This window comes from Penicillium argentinense (genome assembly GCF_028826775.1).
Source record: "Penicillium argentinense strain IBT 30761 chromosome Unknown utg000010l_segment0_segment0, whole genome shotgun sequence".
Lineage (NCBI taxonomy): Eukaryota > Fungi > Ascomycota > Eurotiomycetes > Eurotiales > Aspergillaceae > Penicillium > Penicillium argentinense.
The window spans coordinates 1,124,895-1,140,384 of record NW_026622669.1 but is presented as its reverse complement, the minus strand read 5'-3'; the positions used below and the strand labels follow the sequence as shown (position 1 = coordinate 1,140,384).

The 15,490-nt window shown below is 52.7% G+C and overlaps 4 protein-coding genes across 4 annotated transcripts; 1 reads left to right on the top strand and 3 right to left on the bottom strand.

Annotated features, from left to right (window-relative positions):
• Positions 1-1,204: 1,204 nt before the first annotated feature.
• N7532_010123 (MAGE domain-containing protein) lies at positions 1,205-2,440 on the bottom strand (the record flags this gene model as incomplete). Its single annotated transcript, XM_056622614.1, has 3 exons — positions 1,205-1,911; positions 1,997-2,348; positions 2,414-2,440. The coding sequence occupies 3 exons, from the start codon at positions 2,438-2,440 to the stop codon at positions 1,205-1,207; spliced, it is 1,086 nt and encodes a 361-aa protein (XP_056470030.1).
• Positions 2,441-2,909: 469 nt separating this feature from the next.
• Positions 2,910-3,542, bottom strand: N7532_010122 (putative pathogenesis associated protein Cap20; the record flags this gene model as incomplete). Its single annotated transcript, XM_056622613.1, has 2 exons — positions 2,910-3,404; positions 3,492-3,542. The coding sequence occupies 2 exons, from the start codon at positions 3,540-3,542 to the stop codon at positions 2,910-2,912; spliced, it is 546 nt and encodes a 181-aa protein (XP_056470029.1).
• A 2,908-nt stretch (positions 3,543-6,450) lies between these two features.
• Positions 6,451-7,186, bottom strand: N7532_010121 (60S ribosomal protein eL27; the record flags this gene model as incomplete). Its single annotated transcript, XM_056622612.1, has 4 exons — positions 6,451-6,458; positions 6,531-6,867; positions 7,062-7,117; positions 7,180-7,186. 4 exons carry the CDS (start codon positions 7,184-7,186, stop codon positions 6,451-6,453), a joined length of 408 nt encoding a protein of 135 aa, XP_056470028.1.
• A 627-nt stretch (positions 7,187-7,813) lies between these two features.
• N7532_010120 (uncharacterized protein) lies at positions 7,814-15,198 on the top strand (the record flags this gene model as incomplete). The annotated part of the gene is made up of 2 exons (XM_056622611.1): positions 7,814-7,908; positions 7,998-15,198. The coding sequence occupies 2 exons, from the start codon at positions 7,814-7,816 to the stop codon at positions 15,196-15,198; spliced, it is 7,296 nt and encodes a 2,431-aa protein (XP_056470027.1).
• Positions 15,199-15,490: the final 292 nt, after the last annotated feature.

Below are 15,490 nucleotides of genomic sequence, written 5' to 3'. Positions count from 1 at the left end.
CCACAGACTCTTCGGATTCTTCGATTTCGAGATAGTCTCTCACAATTGGTGTGTGAATGCCATAAATCTTTTCTACGTATGACGATGACCTGGACGCACTCCATACCACAGCATTTCTAACGTCCACTATGGAGATGAGCGACGATTTCCGCTCTCGCCTTTTGACGGCTAAAGTCAAACACACAATGGTCAGTTGTCATATCCGAACTGAACCGAATACAGAAAGACCTACCATGCATCGTCCAGGACGACCTCTTATACTCTGTACAGCAAGATGGCGACGAATGGATCTGTATACCGCAATCCATGGCAAGTGAGATTTTCTCTATGATCCACGACGAACAAGGACACAGAATGGAAGTGGCAGTTTCCGCACCTCCTCCTCGTACACTGGGCATTTGGACCCCCATTTCTTCGGTTGAAAAGAAAGGTTTCGAGAGGTGTTGAAACACGATTTCACAAAGTAATTTTGCGCCCGGCGACAGTCTTTTGGTCTTGCTTCCCTATTTTGCCACAGCAGATTCCGTGATGTCAGCATGACCGAAAAGTAAGATGGGAGAGAGCGGGGTGACAGAGAATTTGGAATAACCGAGAAATAAGGGGACAAAAAGAAGTGGGTGCTCCAGCTATGAAAGAAGCCAAGTAAGTCCAACACATGATACTGTAGACAATTGCCTTGATGGTAGTTGAGATCCGCAAGTGTTTGGAGACGAGGAGATTGGTAGACCTCTTCGTAGAATCGTCTTCATCAGGTCAAGTAGATGATCTCTGGAGTCAAAGGTGAGATCAATATCAGTAGAACGTAATATTGGAGCAAATTACAGTTGTGGCCCGCCTATTGTAAAGATTTCTAGAAAAGTTCTGCGCAGGTCTCTTATGCTTGAATCTACTAACGAAGACAGCATGGCGCAGCATGGGGCTCTGGTAGTATACTACAAGGTTGGCTGTTGCGGTCCCAGCCACGTGCCGGAAGAACCACGTCATGTGACTTGGTGTATAACGGCGAATCTTTACGTCGAGGGACGACAATACCCTACCAGCATTCATCGATGTACTGTAGATGTCCGCGCTGGTGAGTTGATAAGTTTTGACAAAGCAGGTCAAAGACGCACTGCCGTCACGAAGATACAATACTGCTAAATCAGGGTATCACATTGTCACTTCCACTCTCAATATTACAAAAGCCCACAAGGTAAACAGGCAATCAATCCGACTCGTCCTCCCCCTCCTCTCCCTCCTCCTCCTCCTCCTCGGAAGAAGAAGAAGAAGAAGAATCCTCCCGACGAGCAGCAGTAGAAGGCCGACCAGAGCGTCTAGGCCCCTCACTAGCCTCCTCCTCGCGTTGTGCAGATACAGCCTCCCCACTGACCCGGCCATCTCGGTCTCGAATCCCAAGACTCCGCTTCAATTGGTCCTCAAAGATATCCTTTTCCTCCTGCTCGACCTGCGTGAGGCCCGCCGCCCCATCTCCATAATCTCCAGACCTGCTCTCTCCCCACCCAAACACCTCCCTCACTAACCCAGCCACACCCCTGCTCCCCACTTCAATTTTACCCCGCGGCCCCACGATGTACTCGATCAGTTCTTCGCCGCCGTCCATCTCCCGTGTGCGGACTAGGTAGCCTTCTTTGCAGAGGCGCTGGAGGAGTTTGTCTGTTCGGTCGATGGGGGTGTGTTGGTCTGCGTTCATGCGGGTTAGGTAGCGGTCGAGTTTTGGTTCGGCGAGGGCGCCGCCGTTTAGAATTATTAGGGCGATTATGAATGTGTATAGAGCTGTGTAGGTACTCTCGACGCCCGAGGAGGGTGCCTTTGCTGGTGGGAGGATGGCGGGGGTTTGGTAAGCGCGGGGGAGGGTGGTGATCAAGATCCAGGATTTATTCGAGCTCGATTGCTTTTCGATCTTTTGAGCGGCTGTTTGAATTTGCAATTGTTAGCCGTTAAATCATTCGGTATTGAATTCTCTTCCTGGAGAAATCTGTCGGGGAGGGGGACTCACCCCGCCGCTGTGAAATCGTCGTCTTCTCTCGAGCCGGCAGCTCACACATCTCCATTCCAAATTTACTCTTCAATTCGCGCTGGGCCTGCTCGAAAACGGTCTTGAACTGACGTGTTCCCTGCTCGCCTAGTACCTTGGCGCTGATATCGGAACGACGGATCGGAAGACGCGAGTACTCGCTCGCAAGGGCGAATCGGACCATCTTCTTCACCATGGCGTCGAGGCTGGATGGCGCACCCGCGCCACCATCGCTGTCGGTCATTTCTCCTTCAGAAGAGTCTTCTCCGCGCGGTCTTTGTCGGCGGTTTGTGCTGGATTCGGGAGCTGCATTATCAGAGTTGGCGGGCTCGGCCTGTGGATTTGTTGGTCATTTCGTCAAAGTGGTTGCGTTTGAAATTTACCAGGATATGGGCTTACCGCTCGTCGTTTACGCACCAAAGGCATTTTGAGGGTGTGTGATGTAGGGTGGTTGTTGGTGTTTGAAAGACGCGTTGGACTTGACGCGACGATTGACTGCGATCCTACCGCATCGGGTGATGGTCCGTGCTTTGCTCTTATCTGAGTCTTGGGGAGTAAGAGATGATCGGTAATTTCGTTCTTCGACTTTCTCATATGCAAAATATCTTCGAAAGGCTTAGTTTCAAGTTTGAATATTGTTTTTGGAGACGCTGAAGTGTCATTGTTCGCTGGATTGGTCTGTTGAGACGATCTTCACAAAATCACGCTGGACAAAGCAAGAAACATATCTGGAGCAAACGGACAGGTACCCCTCCACCTCTCCAAACCACGATAAAAATAACATGACGCAAAGGTATTATTTTTCTCTAGGAAACCCCCACAAAGGAAAAAGCTGCACCAAAAAAAGAAAAAGAAAAAGGAAAAAAAAAAAGCCATAAAAGAGAAAAGAGTCTAATCAGTGCTTGTTGGTCTTCTCGTTCACGACTTCCTTGGCGTCTTCCTTCGCCGTCTGGAGCCAAGTGCTGACCCAAGCCAGTGACTCCTGCGAGAGCACCAGGCTGGTGGTAATGACAGCCTTTCCAGAGGCAAAGATTCCATCACCGCCGCACTTCTTGTATTCCGAGCCGTAGATGTCGAAGACATGGTGCTTGACGTCACCTGCAAAGCGCACCGGGTAGCCGGCGGTGTTGTAAATGGTGCCGCGGATCTTCTGAGTATCTTCGCGGACAATAGGGAAGCGCGAATCGATCTGGCTCAGGCCCTTGTCACCCAGGCTATCGGCATGGGCCAGGTAGGGCGCGACATAGCTATAGGGCATCGAGAAGTAGGGCAGGACGGGCTTGGCGAGACGGGTGTAGCCTTGGTCGGCGTATTCGATGGACTTGGCGCCGTAGGGGTTGCCCTTGAAGAGAGCAATAGAGTCGGAGACGACAGGGTAGGAGGTGAGGTGCTGTCAAGGCAGGGAATAGTTAGCAAACATCGTGACGGAGGGTGGCGCAGAGCAGGGCGCTGAATGAAGAGGAGGGTGGCTGCATACGTCGAGGAATTGAGAATGGACCTTCTCGCCGTTGACGACCGGTTCACCCATGGTGTCTGAGTTGGCGTGGGGCATGAAGAGGGAGAGGAAACGGATGTGTGACAGACAGAGAGAGAGAGAGAGAGAGGGGCGGGAAGCAGAGTAGAAGAAAAAAAAATATAAGAGGTGTAAGGTGTGCAGTGGTGGGTTGTATATAGATTTTCACATGTGATCGCTCATTATGAGATAGCAGGCTTCGAGGCCCCAGCGCAATCGCATCATCTGTGCACTGCGTATCCCGGGCTTTGCCCCCATTGCGTGTTTTATCTTTTTCTATTTTTTATTTGAATTTTATTTTTTCTCCCTGTTTCCCCTGCTGTAGCAGGCCGATCCGACCGCTCTGGTGCAGCTTGCCCTGACGCCATGGCAGTTTTGACTTCCCGGCTACAAGCAGTTCAGCCCGCGACTGCCACAAATACTCGCCTCCCTCCCGCCTCCCCCCAAACCAAGAAACCACCGTTCGTTGCGCAATTGCCGCTCCCAGCACCATTGCATTAGCCTGCTTCGAGCAGGCTTGGTTTTGATAAGGTCCTGTTTTCACATGTGATTGCGGGTCCAACGTCGACGCATTCGGTGGGCTCCACCAAAGGTACTCGCGGGAACAGCCTCACTGATCGTATCTACGACCGACCTTAGGGTCCTCCGAAGGAACTCTCGACCGTGAGATTCCCCCAATGAACCCCGCGGACGAGCAATGACCCGAGGAAAGCTACAACTGCGATCTCGACGTGCCGTAATCCAAACCTTGTTGCACGACGGAAACCCCCACCTTGCCTGGACCAGGGCAAGTGGTGAAGCTGGGCTTGGGGCGAGAACATCGACGACCCTCTTATCGGCCAAGGACCCGACATGCCCAGAGCCCGCATGCCTTAGCTTCATAACTGGCGTCTACTCGACCGTGACACCTGCAGCCCGGAGTAGACTTGCTCATTGTTTCCGCCAGATCCAGCCTCGCCTGCACACTTGTACCCGTATCCACTTTGGTCTGAGCGTCGCTTCGCAAGCAAACGTCCTTCTAGCATGCTAATGGATGTACTCCGTCTTCCGGTCCAGCGCGCATCCTGCCCCCCCCTCATTCACCCCCATCATTTCCATCCCGTTTCCCCCATCGCTAGCCCCCCGTCCTCCTCTTCTCCCTAATCCGCGTAGATCCCACCCGACAAAGAGTATAGCACGCGGGATGGGGGAAAATAAACCTCTGGACGTGCAGGTATGCGGCTTTGCGAAACACCCTTCAAGGTTCTGGCCGGGTTCGCGATCGGCCCCCCGTTTGTGCGCCGGCGTGCGACTGGTACTCCAGATGATTCGTCGCTGAAACCATCCGATCCTCGGCGATTGGATCATGCCGCAGTTGAAACCGTTGAGGGCAACCCGCCGGGGAACGTTTCTGATCCACGCCTTCGTTGGTCTATGGATGGGTGGTGCGAGAGACGTGAAAGTGGGATGTGTCGGTGTTTGTGGTACCATCGCATAAATCGGAGCTACTGGATTTAGACGCCCTTGTGCAATGCATGTGCATGTGCCATTGCTACCGCTGATGCTGGCTTGCGGGCTTGCGTCGGAGAATATGCCCTTGTCTCAGAAATGAGCCTAAGCTTCCCGGAGCTTCTCTAAAGGAGCCCTTCTCGTTTGTGTTTCTTTGTCTGGGCGTTGGCTTGTCGGCTAGACGACAGAATGGTAACATCTTTGCCGATCTGGTGATAATCCCGTTGGCTTAAGCTTGTAGATCGTCCCGTGTGGGCTGAACGCTGAGCCGAGAACTATACCAGACCGAGTCCGAGATTGCCCTCTCCCCGTTGACCTGTGATACTTTAGTACTTTGTGCCTTTTCTTGTACGTAAATATTCTCCGGCTCTTGAGCCACCGGGGCTTCTGATCCGATTTGCAAGAAGATCGCGAACCCTGTCCTGGACAATCGTTTCTCGATGCAGCTGGAGGTGTGGCAAGTCGCGCCACCTCGCATGCTTCAAATGAATAATATCTCAATTCTTTTTCTGCGTTCAAACCTAGGCAGCGATAAAGAAAATTACCTGCTGGAAGCTTAGAGAGACGGGGTAGACCCTATTCCCAAATTATTAGCTATTAACATTGGAGCGCGGGACAGGTGTCAGTGGCGGGATCCTGCGGCCTCTCGGGGCCAGAGGGAATATCGGCTGCAGATGTACAGCCCTGCCGTCAACCGCGGAAGCTCATGATGGTCCTCTTGGGGTCTTGCTGGAGCGCTCACATGCGAAATTGAGGATATGAAACTTGTCAGAAATACTCGTCAACGCGATGAAGTTGAGATAAGATTCCGATCACATGGGCTTTGGAAAGCCACAGGTCATGCCTACGCTTTACTCTAAATTTGACCTGGCGCGGAAGCGTACATGTGATCTCGAGGCGTTCGAGCAGGTCAGCAAGTTGACGTAACTCGCACGGCCGATCCCAGACCCCAGCTCAGACCCCAAGTCTTATCGTGGACACAGCGTAAACCATACCGCGGGGACTCAGGGTAGCGTAGAGGAGGCCAAGGGGAAGAAAGAACCTGCCTGATGGTTGGAACGTCAGGTCGGCAATGATAGCGAGCGTGCATATTGACGTAGGATTTTGACGTTGACAAGAGGCGCGTGGGAGGGACGGCGTATGTGGAGATAATGCGCTGCGTGCTGTGTTGTCAAGAAAGTTGCAAATGCATGCAGGAATGCGAAGACAGATAATCTGAAAAAAGAATTGTTCATATTTTCCATTTCATTCAGGCAGGCGCCAATTTTGTAGGACGCCTCCTTCGTTCAAAACTGGAGTTCACCGATACATTCCCGATTCTGTTTCCAGCTATGGTATATGTCTTCCCATCCCCATGCAGGGACCGAATGTGCTCGATGCTTTTTTCCCCACCTTCACCTAGACCGCGCTCAAAACATAACGCCGCAGTAACCGTTTAGAAACCTAGTAGACAGTCAGTAAATTGGTCCAGCAATGCAATTCGAGCATGGTGGTAGCTTTGCGGGCGGAACGTACGCAGAGGAGTGAAGAACCAGCGGTTCTTGCCGGAGGTGTAGCGGTCCTCAAGGGCCTTCTTGACGGTCTTCTTGGCCTCCTCGCGCTGGGAAACCTCCTTGAAGGTGTCCTGAGAGATGACGTTCTTCAGGCCCTCAAGCTCAAGGGTGTAACGGGTGGGCATCAGGTGGTTGTAGTTGACAACCTTGATGAAGGGCTTGATGCGGGAGCGGCGAGCGACAAGCTTGCTACCCATGCGACGGGTGACCTTCAAGGGGTAGCGCTCGACACCGGCGACGATGGCGAAGGAGAAGGGGTGGGCCTTGGAGCCAGAGTCCTGAGGCTGGACAATGACGACCTGTAATGTCGAGAAAGAGGCGCTGGTCAGCACTTTGATCCAAATCTTCAATTCGAGTCCCTCCATTGAAATTCGTCCGCGGATAACAAAAACCAAGACGCCATTCAATTCCTTCTCTTTTAAAACGCCATTGCGAATTTCTTTCCATTTCTTTGATTCGTGCGCAATTCGGGGGAATGGGCGATTTGTCGTACCTTCTTACCGGCGTAACGGCCACGGGTGATGATGGCCACACGGCCGACTTTCATGACTGTTGCGACATTTTCGTCAGTATGGGATCGGAGAGACGGAGCGGACATGCTGGATACGTACACTTCATTGTGAAGGTCCCGGTTGGCGGCGAGGTTGGCGGGTGGTTTGTCGAGTACGGAACAGTCAAGATCGAAGTGTTCGTTTTTTCGCTTGGGCGGGCAGAGGGTTCAGGGCAAGGCCGATTTGTGTGCTGCCCACTGATTGGCTGTCTTACCGACTTACGGACACTAGCCTTTTTCGAGATAGTTACTCCGTTGGGCCTAGCCTCGGGAGGAGAGCTCCGAGTCTAGATCACCTGATTTATGTCTGAGTGTCTGAGTGCCTGAGTGCCTGAGTGCCTGAGTGCCTGGGTGCCCGACGGCTGCGTCACCGCCTCCGATGACAGTTTGTTTACATAGCGACGGTCGCACCTGCCCCGTTGCTATGGGCCCACCGAGGATGTGTTGGCCGCGTAGTGGTCCTCCTCCGCTCTCCACCTGTTTTCCTCTTATCAAGTTGATCTCCCGGTGATTGATGCTTTCACACCGTCTTTTGCAACTGTTTTTTTTTTCAGCGAATCCTCCTCTGGAGTTGTTATGCCTTTGACGACCTTGCTTTAAACCTGCACATTCTTCGAATTTACATTCCCGCTTCGGGGTGATTGTCAATACCTCACTAAGACATCCCAACTCCTCTGCACCGACAACAACACATCATGCCGTCCCAAGAACGGGACACTTCCTCCCGTGATCGGGAACTCGTTCGGCATTCAGGATCTCACGCTGAGTCTGGCCGACTTGCTGTTCCAATGTACGTTTTGTTTATCTGTGTTGATGCCGATCCCCGAACCCATCCACCATGAACGACTGGAAACACATGCTAAAGCGTCGCAAACACAGGTGGGACAGTTCCGACCCCGAGCGTGCTCCTCCGCCGTTGCCCTTGAACCCACGCTCCATGAGCCCTAACACGAAGTCCAACGTTTCGCCGAACATCCAAGCTGTCGCGGCCAAGTTCACCGATAAGCCGAGCGAGAATGCTCCCAGCTCCTACACAACGAATCCCATGCCCTCCAAACCCTCTTCTCCCGAGCGACAGCTGGTGAAGGGTCACTATCACAAGCGCATGCAGTCCCTACCTGCGGGCGAGAAGAAGGGAGACGCGCGATCTGAGTTCCTCAATTATCTCGAGAACCGATCCCCCGAACGCCCTCTACGCGCAACAATCGTCGGTCCCACCCAGAAGCAACAAGACCCTACCAAGTCTGCTGGCTCGCCTCCGAACCGTCCTGCCGAGCGGGAATTTCCTAGCTACATTTCAAACCGTTACCTCTCCAAACCCATCCTGGGAGAAAACACTCCTCCATCCGCCACCATGCTTGCACTCCAAAATATGCAGCTACCCGCCGAAAATGATCCTCCATCTCCCTCGAAACCTCCCAAGATGCTCACTGCGTCAGCTCATACGCCTGAAGCGGAACCAACCCCAAGTTGTGGCCCGACCATGGGCTCTATCGAAACCCAGATCCAGAGCCTCACCGAGATCGCCAGCAATTTGCAACGCGAAATGTCCAATCTAAGCCGTCGCAGTAAGGATAACGCCACCGACCTTGTGAGCCTCAAGGCTGCCACCAATGCCCGAGACGAAGATATCAGGAAGAGCCTGAAAGAGCTGTCTTCGAGTCTTACATCAAAATTGTTGGATAATGATGGCCTAAGGTCTGATCTTAAAGCTTTTTTGAAGCCTCGTGAAGGCATTAACCAAAGTGAGCTTGATAGTTCTCCCAATTCAAAGAGAAGCTACTCCGTGCCGCGGATGCCGAGCCCTAATCCGTTTGGCGGCTACGATCGAGATTTTTGTGGTTCGCCTGCGCCTATCTCCGACGGTTCTGCCAGCATCGCTCTACTCGAAAAGGTACTTCGTGAAATGGCCACTAAGGAAGGTGAGGAGAGGCTTTTGGAGCTTGTCGATGAAATCAAGACCCGACCAGCCGCAACAGCTTCCGACAGGGACGCTGATCAAAAGATCACCAACATGCTTGAAGAAATCTTGAACATCGTCAAGGAGGATCCCTCGAGCAGGGCTCTCGTGCGGTCCATGCAGGCTCTCAACAACGTGCCAGCGGGCAACCCCAACGCTGAAGGTAGTCGATCTTTGTTCGCCGGCTCGATTAATCAGACTGCCACCGTTCAGGCATTGAATTTGTCGAAAGGCGACAATGCCGATCAGCCTTTGTCTGCCGATGAGGACATGATGGCCATTTTGAAAAGCGTCAAGAACAGTGTCATCGAAGGAGGTGGTATGACTAACGGCGTCAAATCCTTGGTTCGCGAGTTGCGCGGGGAGGTTTTGGGTATGGGACGGGACCTTGCCAGGAAACTGGAGGGAATCGAATCGACTCGAGCTATTGAGGGCCAGGAGAAGCCCGACCCTCCCACCGCCGAAGAGATCTCGTCTATTGTCAATGAAAGTCTCAAGACGCTCGAGGAGCAGCTGGCTGCTACCATCGAAGAAAGTCGTCAACACTCCTCTGCGCTTTCCGATTTCCAATCTACCATGAGCCTCGCCTCGATTTATTCAGTTGTCAAGAGAGCTCTCGACGAGCTTGAGCTGCCCCAGCCTCAGGATGAGCCCCGAGGTAATGGCATGGAGAAGGAGGACATTCTGGAAACGGTGCGCGAAGCTTGGGAAACCTACAAGCCCGAGATTGAGCTTCAGAACTTCGGCCTTGAGCGTGATGAGATCCTGGATTGCCTGTCCGAAGGCCTGAAGGATTACCAACCTCGGCATCAGGAATCTGTGACCTACGACCAGGTTCTTCAAGCTGTCCAGACCGGCATGCAAAACTTCACTCCTCCGCCTGTGGAGCAACCTCCCACTATCACCAGGGATGAAATAATCCTTACTATCCGCGAATGCCTTGAAAAGCCCGAGCCGACCTCCCGAGGACTAGACGAGGACCATGCCAACCAGCTCAACTCCATGAAAGAGGAGATCCTGAGTGCGATTGCCTCGCATGCTGCTGAAAAGCCTACTTCTCGTGGATTTGATGAGGATCAATACAACTATTTCAACTCGATCAAGGACGAAATCCTCCACGCCTTTGCCATGCATGCAGCCGAGAAGCCTGCTGCCCGCAGTCTTGACGAGGAACACATCAACCATTTCAACTCCATCAAAGATGAAATCCTCCACGCCGTTGCTATGCATGCCGCCGAAAGCTCTGCTCCTCGCGGATTGGATGAAGATCATGTCAATCATTCCAACTCGGTGAAGGAGGAAATCCTTGGTGCCATCGCAATGCACGCAGCTGATAAGCCTGCTTCCGAAGGCCTGAACGAGGATCATCTCAATCATCTCAACAACATCCGCGATGAAATTCTCAACGCTTTCGCCAACCACACAGCCGAAAAGTCCACCTCTCGAGGCGTCAATGAGGAGCACATGGAACATCTGGATAACCTCCGCGATGAGATCCTCAATGCCTTGACTGGATCAATGGCCACCCAGAGCATGATTAGCAAAGAGTCATTTGATTCTGGACTTGGGCGAGATGAAATCGTGAGCGCAGTGTCTGACGGTCTCGAGGCCCACTTTACTGCGGCGAAGGATTTGGAGGAGCCGCGCATCTCTAGGGGAGATGTGATCAATGCTGTGAACGATGCTTTCGACGCACAGCAATCGGCCCTCAGTTCCGCCGTCCAGCAGCCAAGTATTTCTCGCGAAGAAATCATGAGTGCTATTGCCGATGGAATCGAGCTTTCACGTAAGGACCACGACACTACTGTTGCCAACATTTCGCCGTCACTATCACGTGAAGAGATCTTGGAGGCAATTGCTGAGGGCCTTCACAACTCTAGTGAAGCCGACAAGTCAGCCCTCAGCACCAATGTCTCGCCGGGCATCACTCGCGAAGATGTCTTCAATGCTGTCCTCGAGGGCATGGAGAACTCTAATACCATGACCCGAGAGATCGAGTTGAACAAGGACGACCTGATGGAAGCGATTACTGCTGGTCTGCATGAAGTCAACACATCTGCGAACTTGAACGCCGGCGATCAAGTGATGGACCGACTTCAGGACGTGGTTGACGGCATGAAGGAGGAGTTCAAGCAGTACTCTGCAGCGAACGGCAAAGACACTGAGCAAGTCCTGGACGCAATCAAGGATGGACTCGATGTTGTTCGAAATGAGATTGGGACCTACGTTGCTGCTGCCCAAGACGATGCCGGTAAGCATGAGATCATTGACACCGTCAAGGAGGGCTTCCGTCTTCTTCAAGCCGACATGGAGAAGACCATCACCGATACTTCTTTGTCTAATGCGCCCCGCGGCAACCCTGACACTCCAGAGCTATTGGACGCCATGGAAAAGGAGTTCGAACACCTGCGCAGTACAATTGTCAACATGGTCGTTCGTGATACCACGGCTGGTGACAAGGACGAGATCCTAGATGCGATTCGCGAGGTCTCGGAGCAACAGAAGTCCAAGGGTGGTGATGATCAAGTGGTCAACAGTATTCGCGAGGAGTTTGAGAATCTTCGTGAGCGTATGGACAGCAGTCTTGTCCACGCAGAGTCTACTTCTGACAAGGAGGAGATCATCGCCGCCGTCCGGGAGCACCTTGACGTTATCCGTGAAGAAGCTTTGAACAAGAAGGACGGTGGTGAAAGCACGATGTCTGCGACTAGCGAGCTCCTCGATGCATTCAATGACGGCATTGACACCATCAAGGATGATCTCAAGAAGCTCTTGGAAAAGCCTGCCGAACTCGATACCTCCGAAGTCTTGGACACCATCAAAGATGGCCTTGCCGATCTCAAGGTGGACATTGACTCTCTGCGTCAGTCTCAAAAGGAGCAGAAGGAAGCCGATCATGCCAGCACCACCCGGGGCGGAGAACTTATGCTCGCTGATTCACCCAACCAGGGCACTGATATTGAAGGTCTGAAGACTCTCATTACGGAGCTTCAAGGTAAGGTTGAGTCTATCGACTCCACACCACGCGCTCCTGAGCCTGCCGAGGATGCACTCAAGAAATGTCACATTGATGAAGTCCTTGTTGCTCTTCAAGAGGTTCAGGTTGTCATTGCCGATATGAGCGCTAGCCGCGAAGCTCAGGAAGGACAGGTCAAGAAGGAAGACATTGAGGGCATTGAGCATCTCATTATGGACACGAAGACGCAGCTCGACGAGATTAGCTTCCCTGCCCCCGACCAAATCGCCACTTCCGAGCACATTGGCACACTTGAGACTATGATCCGCGAGTCCAAGGATGCCCTTGCCGAATTGTCTACTCGCATGGAGTCTGAGGCTCCTACCAAGTCCGACATGGGCACCCTGGAGGGCCTGATCAAGGATGTCTGGATTGCTTTGGACGAGCTTAAGGGCAAGACCAAAGAGGACGAAGAGAAGGACGAGAGCGAAAACGCCGATTCCGACAAACTCCTCAAGTCCGACCTCCAGACTGTCGAGGCTATGGTTTTCGAAGTCAAGTCCCAGATCGACGAGCTGAAGATTCCCGACCCAGAGACTCTTCCTACCAAGGAAGAGCTCCAGGGTCTGCAGTCCCTTGTCACTGACTTCCGCGAGAAGGTGGAAGCCAACAATGACCTGACTGCCCAAGGTTTTGATGCCCGTAAGACTGAGCACGCTGGTTTGGCCGAGAAAATTGACGAAGCCAAATACGTCGTCGGGGAGCTCGGTGACGAATTGAAGAGCAAACTTGATGGAAGCAGTGAAGGTCTTACTGAGCTCAAGCAGCTTCTCGAAGGCCTTGCCATTTCGGCCGAGAACTTCAGCACTGTCGAAAGCATCAAGGAGCTTACGGATCTGATCAACCGGGAGTTCGAACGTGCCCATGGTGTGGAGGAGGCGATTAAACTTGATAAGGAAGAGCGAGATGCCGCCGCCATGGTTAAGCACGATGAGACTCGAGCTGCTATCATCGTGGAGCTTGGCTCCAAGCTCGACGAGAAGATTGGCGAGGTAATGGCCAAGTACGACGAGGCTCACAATTCTCTCCACTTCAAGTTTTCCGAGACTGAAGAGCGTGACCTGGCCCATGCCGAAGCCGTGACCAGCACGAAGTCCCTCGCGGAAGATATCAGATTGGTTATTGGTGCTATGGGCGACAATGTCACCCAGACTTGTGAGCGTATTGGCGAAGACACCAAGGCTCTCTTTGGCAAGGTCGACGAGTCTTACACCCGTATGGAGGAGATGCACAACGAAGTCAAGTCGCACCAGGAGCAGTCGCGGACCGAAAACGAGAGAGCCGTTACTGCTACCGAGCGTGTTGAAAGCAAGCTTCTCGAATTCCACCCTCTAATTCTCGAGACTGTTCAGGAGATCTTGACTGTTGTGAGCCAACACTACGACCACTCTCAAAAGTCCGCCGAGGATTTCAGGACGGAGCTTTCTGCTTTGCCAAATACTATCCCAACCATGCTTCCTGCCTTGCCTCCTCCGGAATCCACCCGTGATCTGGAGAATGATCCCGTTCATGGTAAGCTGAACGACATTCTCGAACATGCCAAGAACAGCAAGGTGCACGACGTCCTCAATACGCTTTTGGAGCACTCTCAGAACAATCAACTCCATGAGAAGCTCGACCGGGCTCTCGACCAAAGTGCCGGCCCCAAGGACGAGATCTACGAAAAACTGGATCGACTTCTGGACCATGCTGCCAACGACAATGGCTCGCTACACGAGAAGTTGGATGCTCTACTTAGCCGACCCGCGTCCAATACCGACGAGCAGTCTGTTACTCAAATGATGAAGCTTGACGAGATGCGCAAGGACATCATGGAGAACACCCGCAAGATGAACGAGATGTTCGCCGCCCAGTCTGCACTCGTTGCCGAAGATACCGAACGGAAGCGGCGTGAGGCTGAGGATGCCGCAATTGCCCTTGAGCGACGAGTGGCCCAGCGTGAGCAAGTCGAAGCCGAAATCGTCGGCCTACATGAGGAGAAGGACTCGCTACTCAAGATGATCCAAACCCTGCAGACGGAGAAGGAAGACCTGGCTAAGCAGAACACGAAGCTGAGCAAGGAAGTTTCTGGTCTTGAAACTGCTCTTGAGATTCGTCACGAAGAGATCCAGCAGATAGAGGAGCGTGCCGAAACCCTTGAGAAGCGTATTCTGGAGGGTGTTCTGGACCACGCCCGCAGTGTTTTGCTCAGCCGTTCCACTGGCACCCAGGCCATGAACCTCAAGCGAAACCGCAGCGCCCGCAGCTCTCGCACCGGAGCACGCAGTCCTAGTATGACTAGCGTCGCCAGCACAGCTAAAGAGTCTAAGGACGCTCGCAGCCTTCTCGGAAACGGAGTCGGCATGGCCCTGAAGCGCGGTATGTCCAATAAGCTGAATGCTGGAACCGCGCCTGTTCAGCCCAACATTGGCAAGGAACGCCGCATCCTCAGCTTGAGTCATGTTACTGGCAATCGGGGGATGGACCGCCAAGCTAGTGGCAATAATGGTCTCACCAACCTGAAGCGCAGTCACTCTGTCAAGTCCAACTTTTCTCTACGCAAGTCTTCTTGGGCCGGTCGAATCTCTGTCGCAGACAAGGAGAACGAACCCTTCCGCGAGGAGGATGAGCACGGCAGCGAGCACGAAAGTGACGCTGGAACTGAGCGTCGAACCAGCTATGTGGGTACGGAGCGCAAGTCTAGCTACGCTGGTACCGTTACCGACAGTATTGTGACCGGTGTTACTGAGAGTGTGGCCTCGACTGATCGTCGAACCAGCGGTATGAGTACCGAGGATGGCCACACCGAGGATGGTCACACTGAGGTTGCTGCGAGCTCAATTGCTTGTGGTGACCTTGATGAGGTGGATGAGGAGCATGATCAATCCGACAGAGCCTCTGAGTCTGGCGCCGACTCGGATGATGCTCAGACTGCCCTCGGGGACGATGACGAAGAATCGAACATCGACCACAAGGAAGCAGAGGATGTTGATGATGATGAGATGCAAGACGCCGTGGACAAGCACGTTTCAGTGACTGCTTCTGAGATGGAGGCGCAAGTTTTGAAAATGCTGGAGCCACCCACCGACAGTGGCCTGGGCACGGAGACTACAGTCTCCACTTGATTTTTTGATTTTTCGGTTCCAACTTTCTGGCGTATGGGTTTCCTCTGTCTTTTTTTTCATATACCACTGTTGAGCACCACTGTTGAGTTAAGATTATTGTTAAGACCCTGTATGATTTTCCTTTGTGTGGATTAATGAACATTCCTCCACGTTTCTGTACAATGTTTACCAAATCCCATGATTATGCTTTATTCATTACATTCCAAACCCGTAGAGATCAGTTGTATTGAGTCATTTGTATGATCGTAGTATACTCCTGTGACCAATCCGTGGTCACCTGCCGCGATAGGCA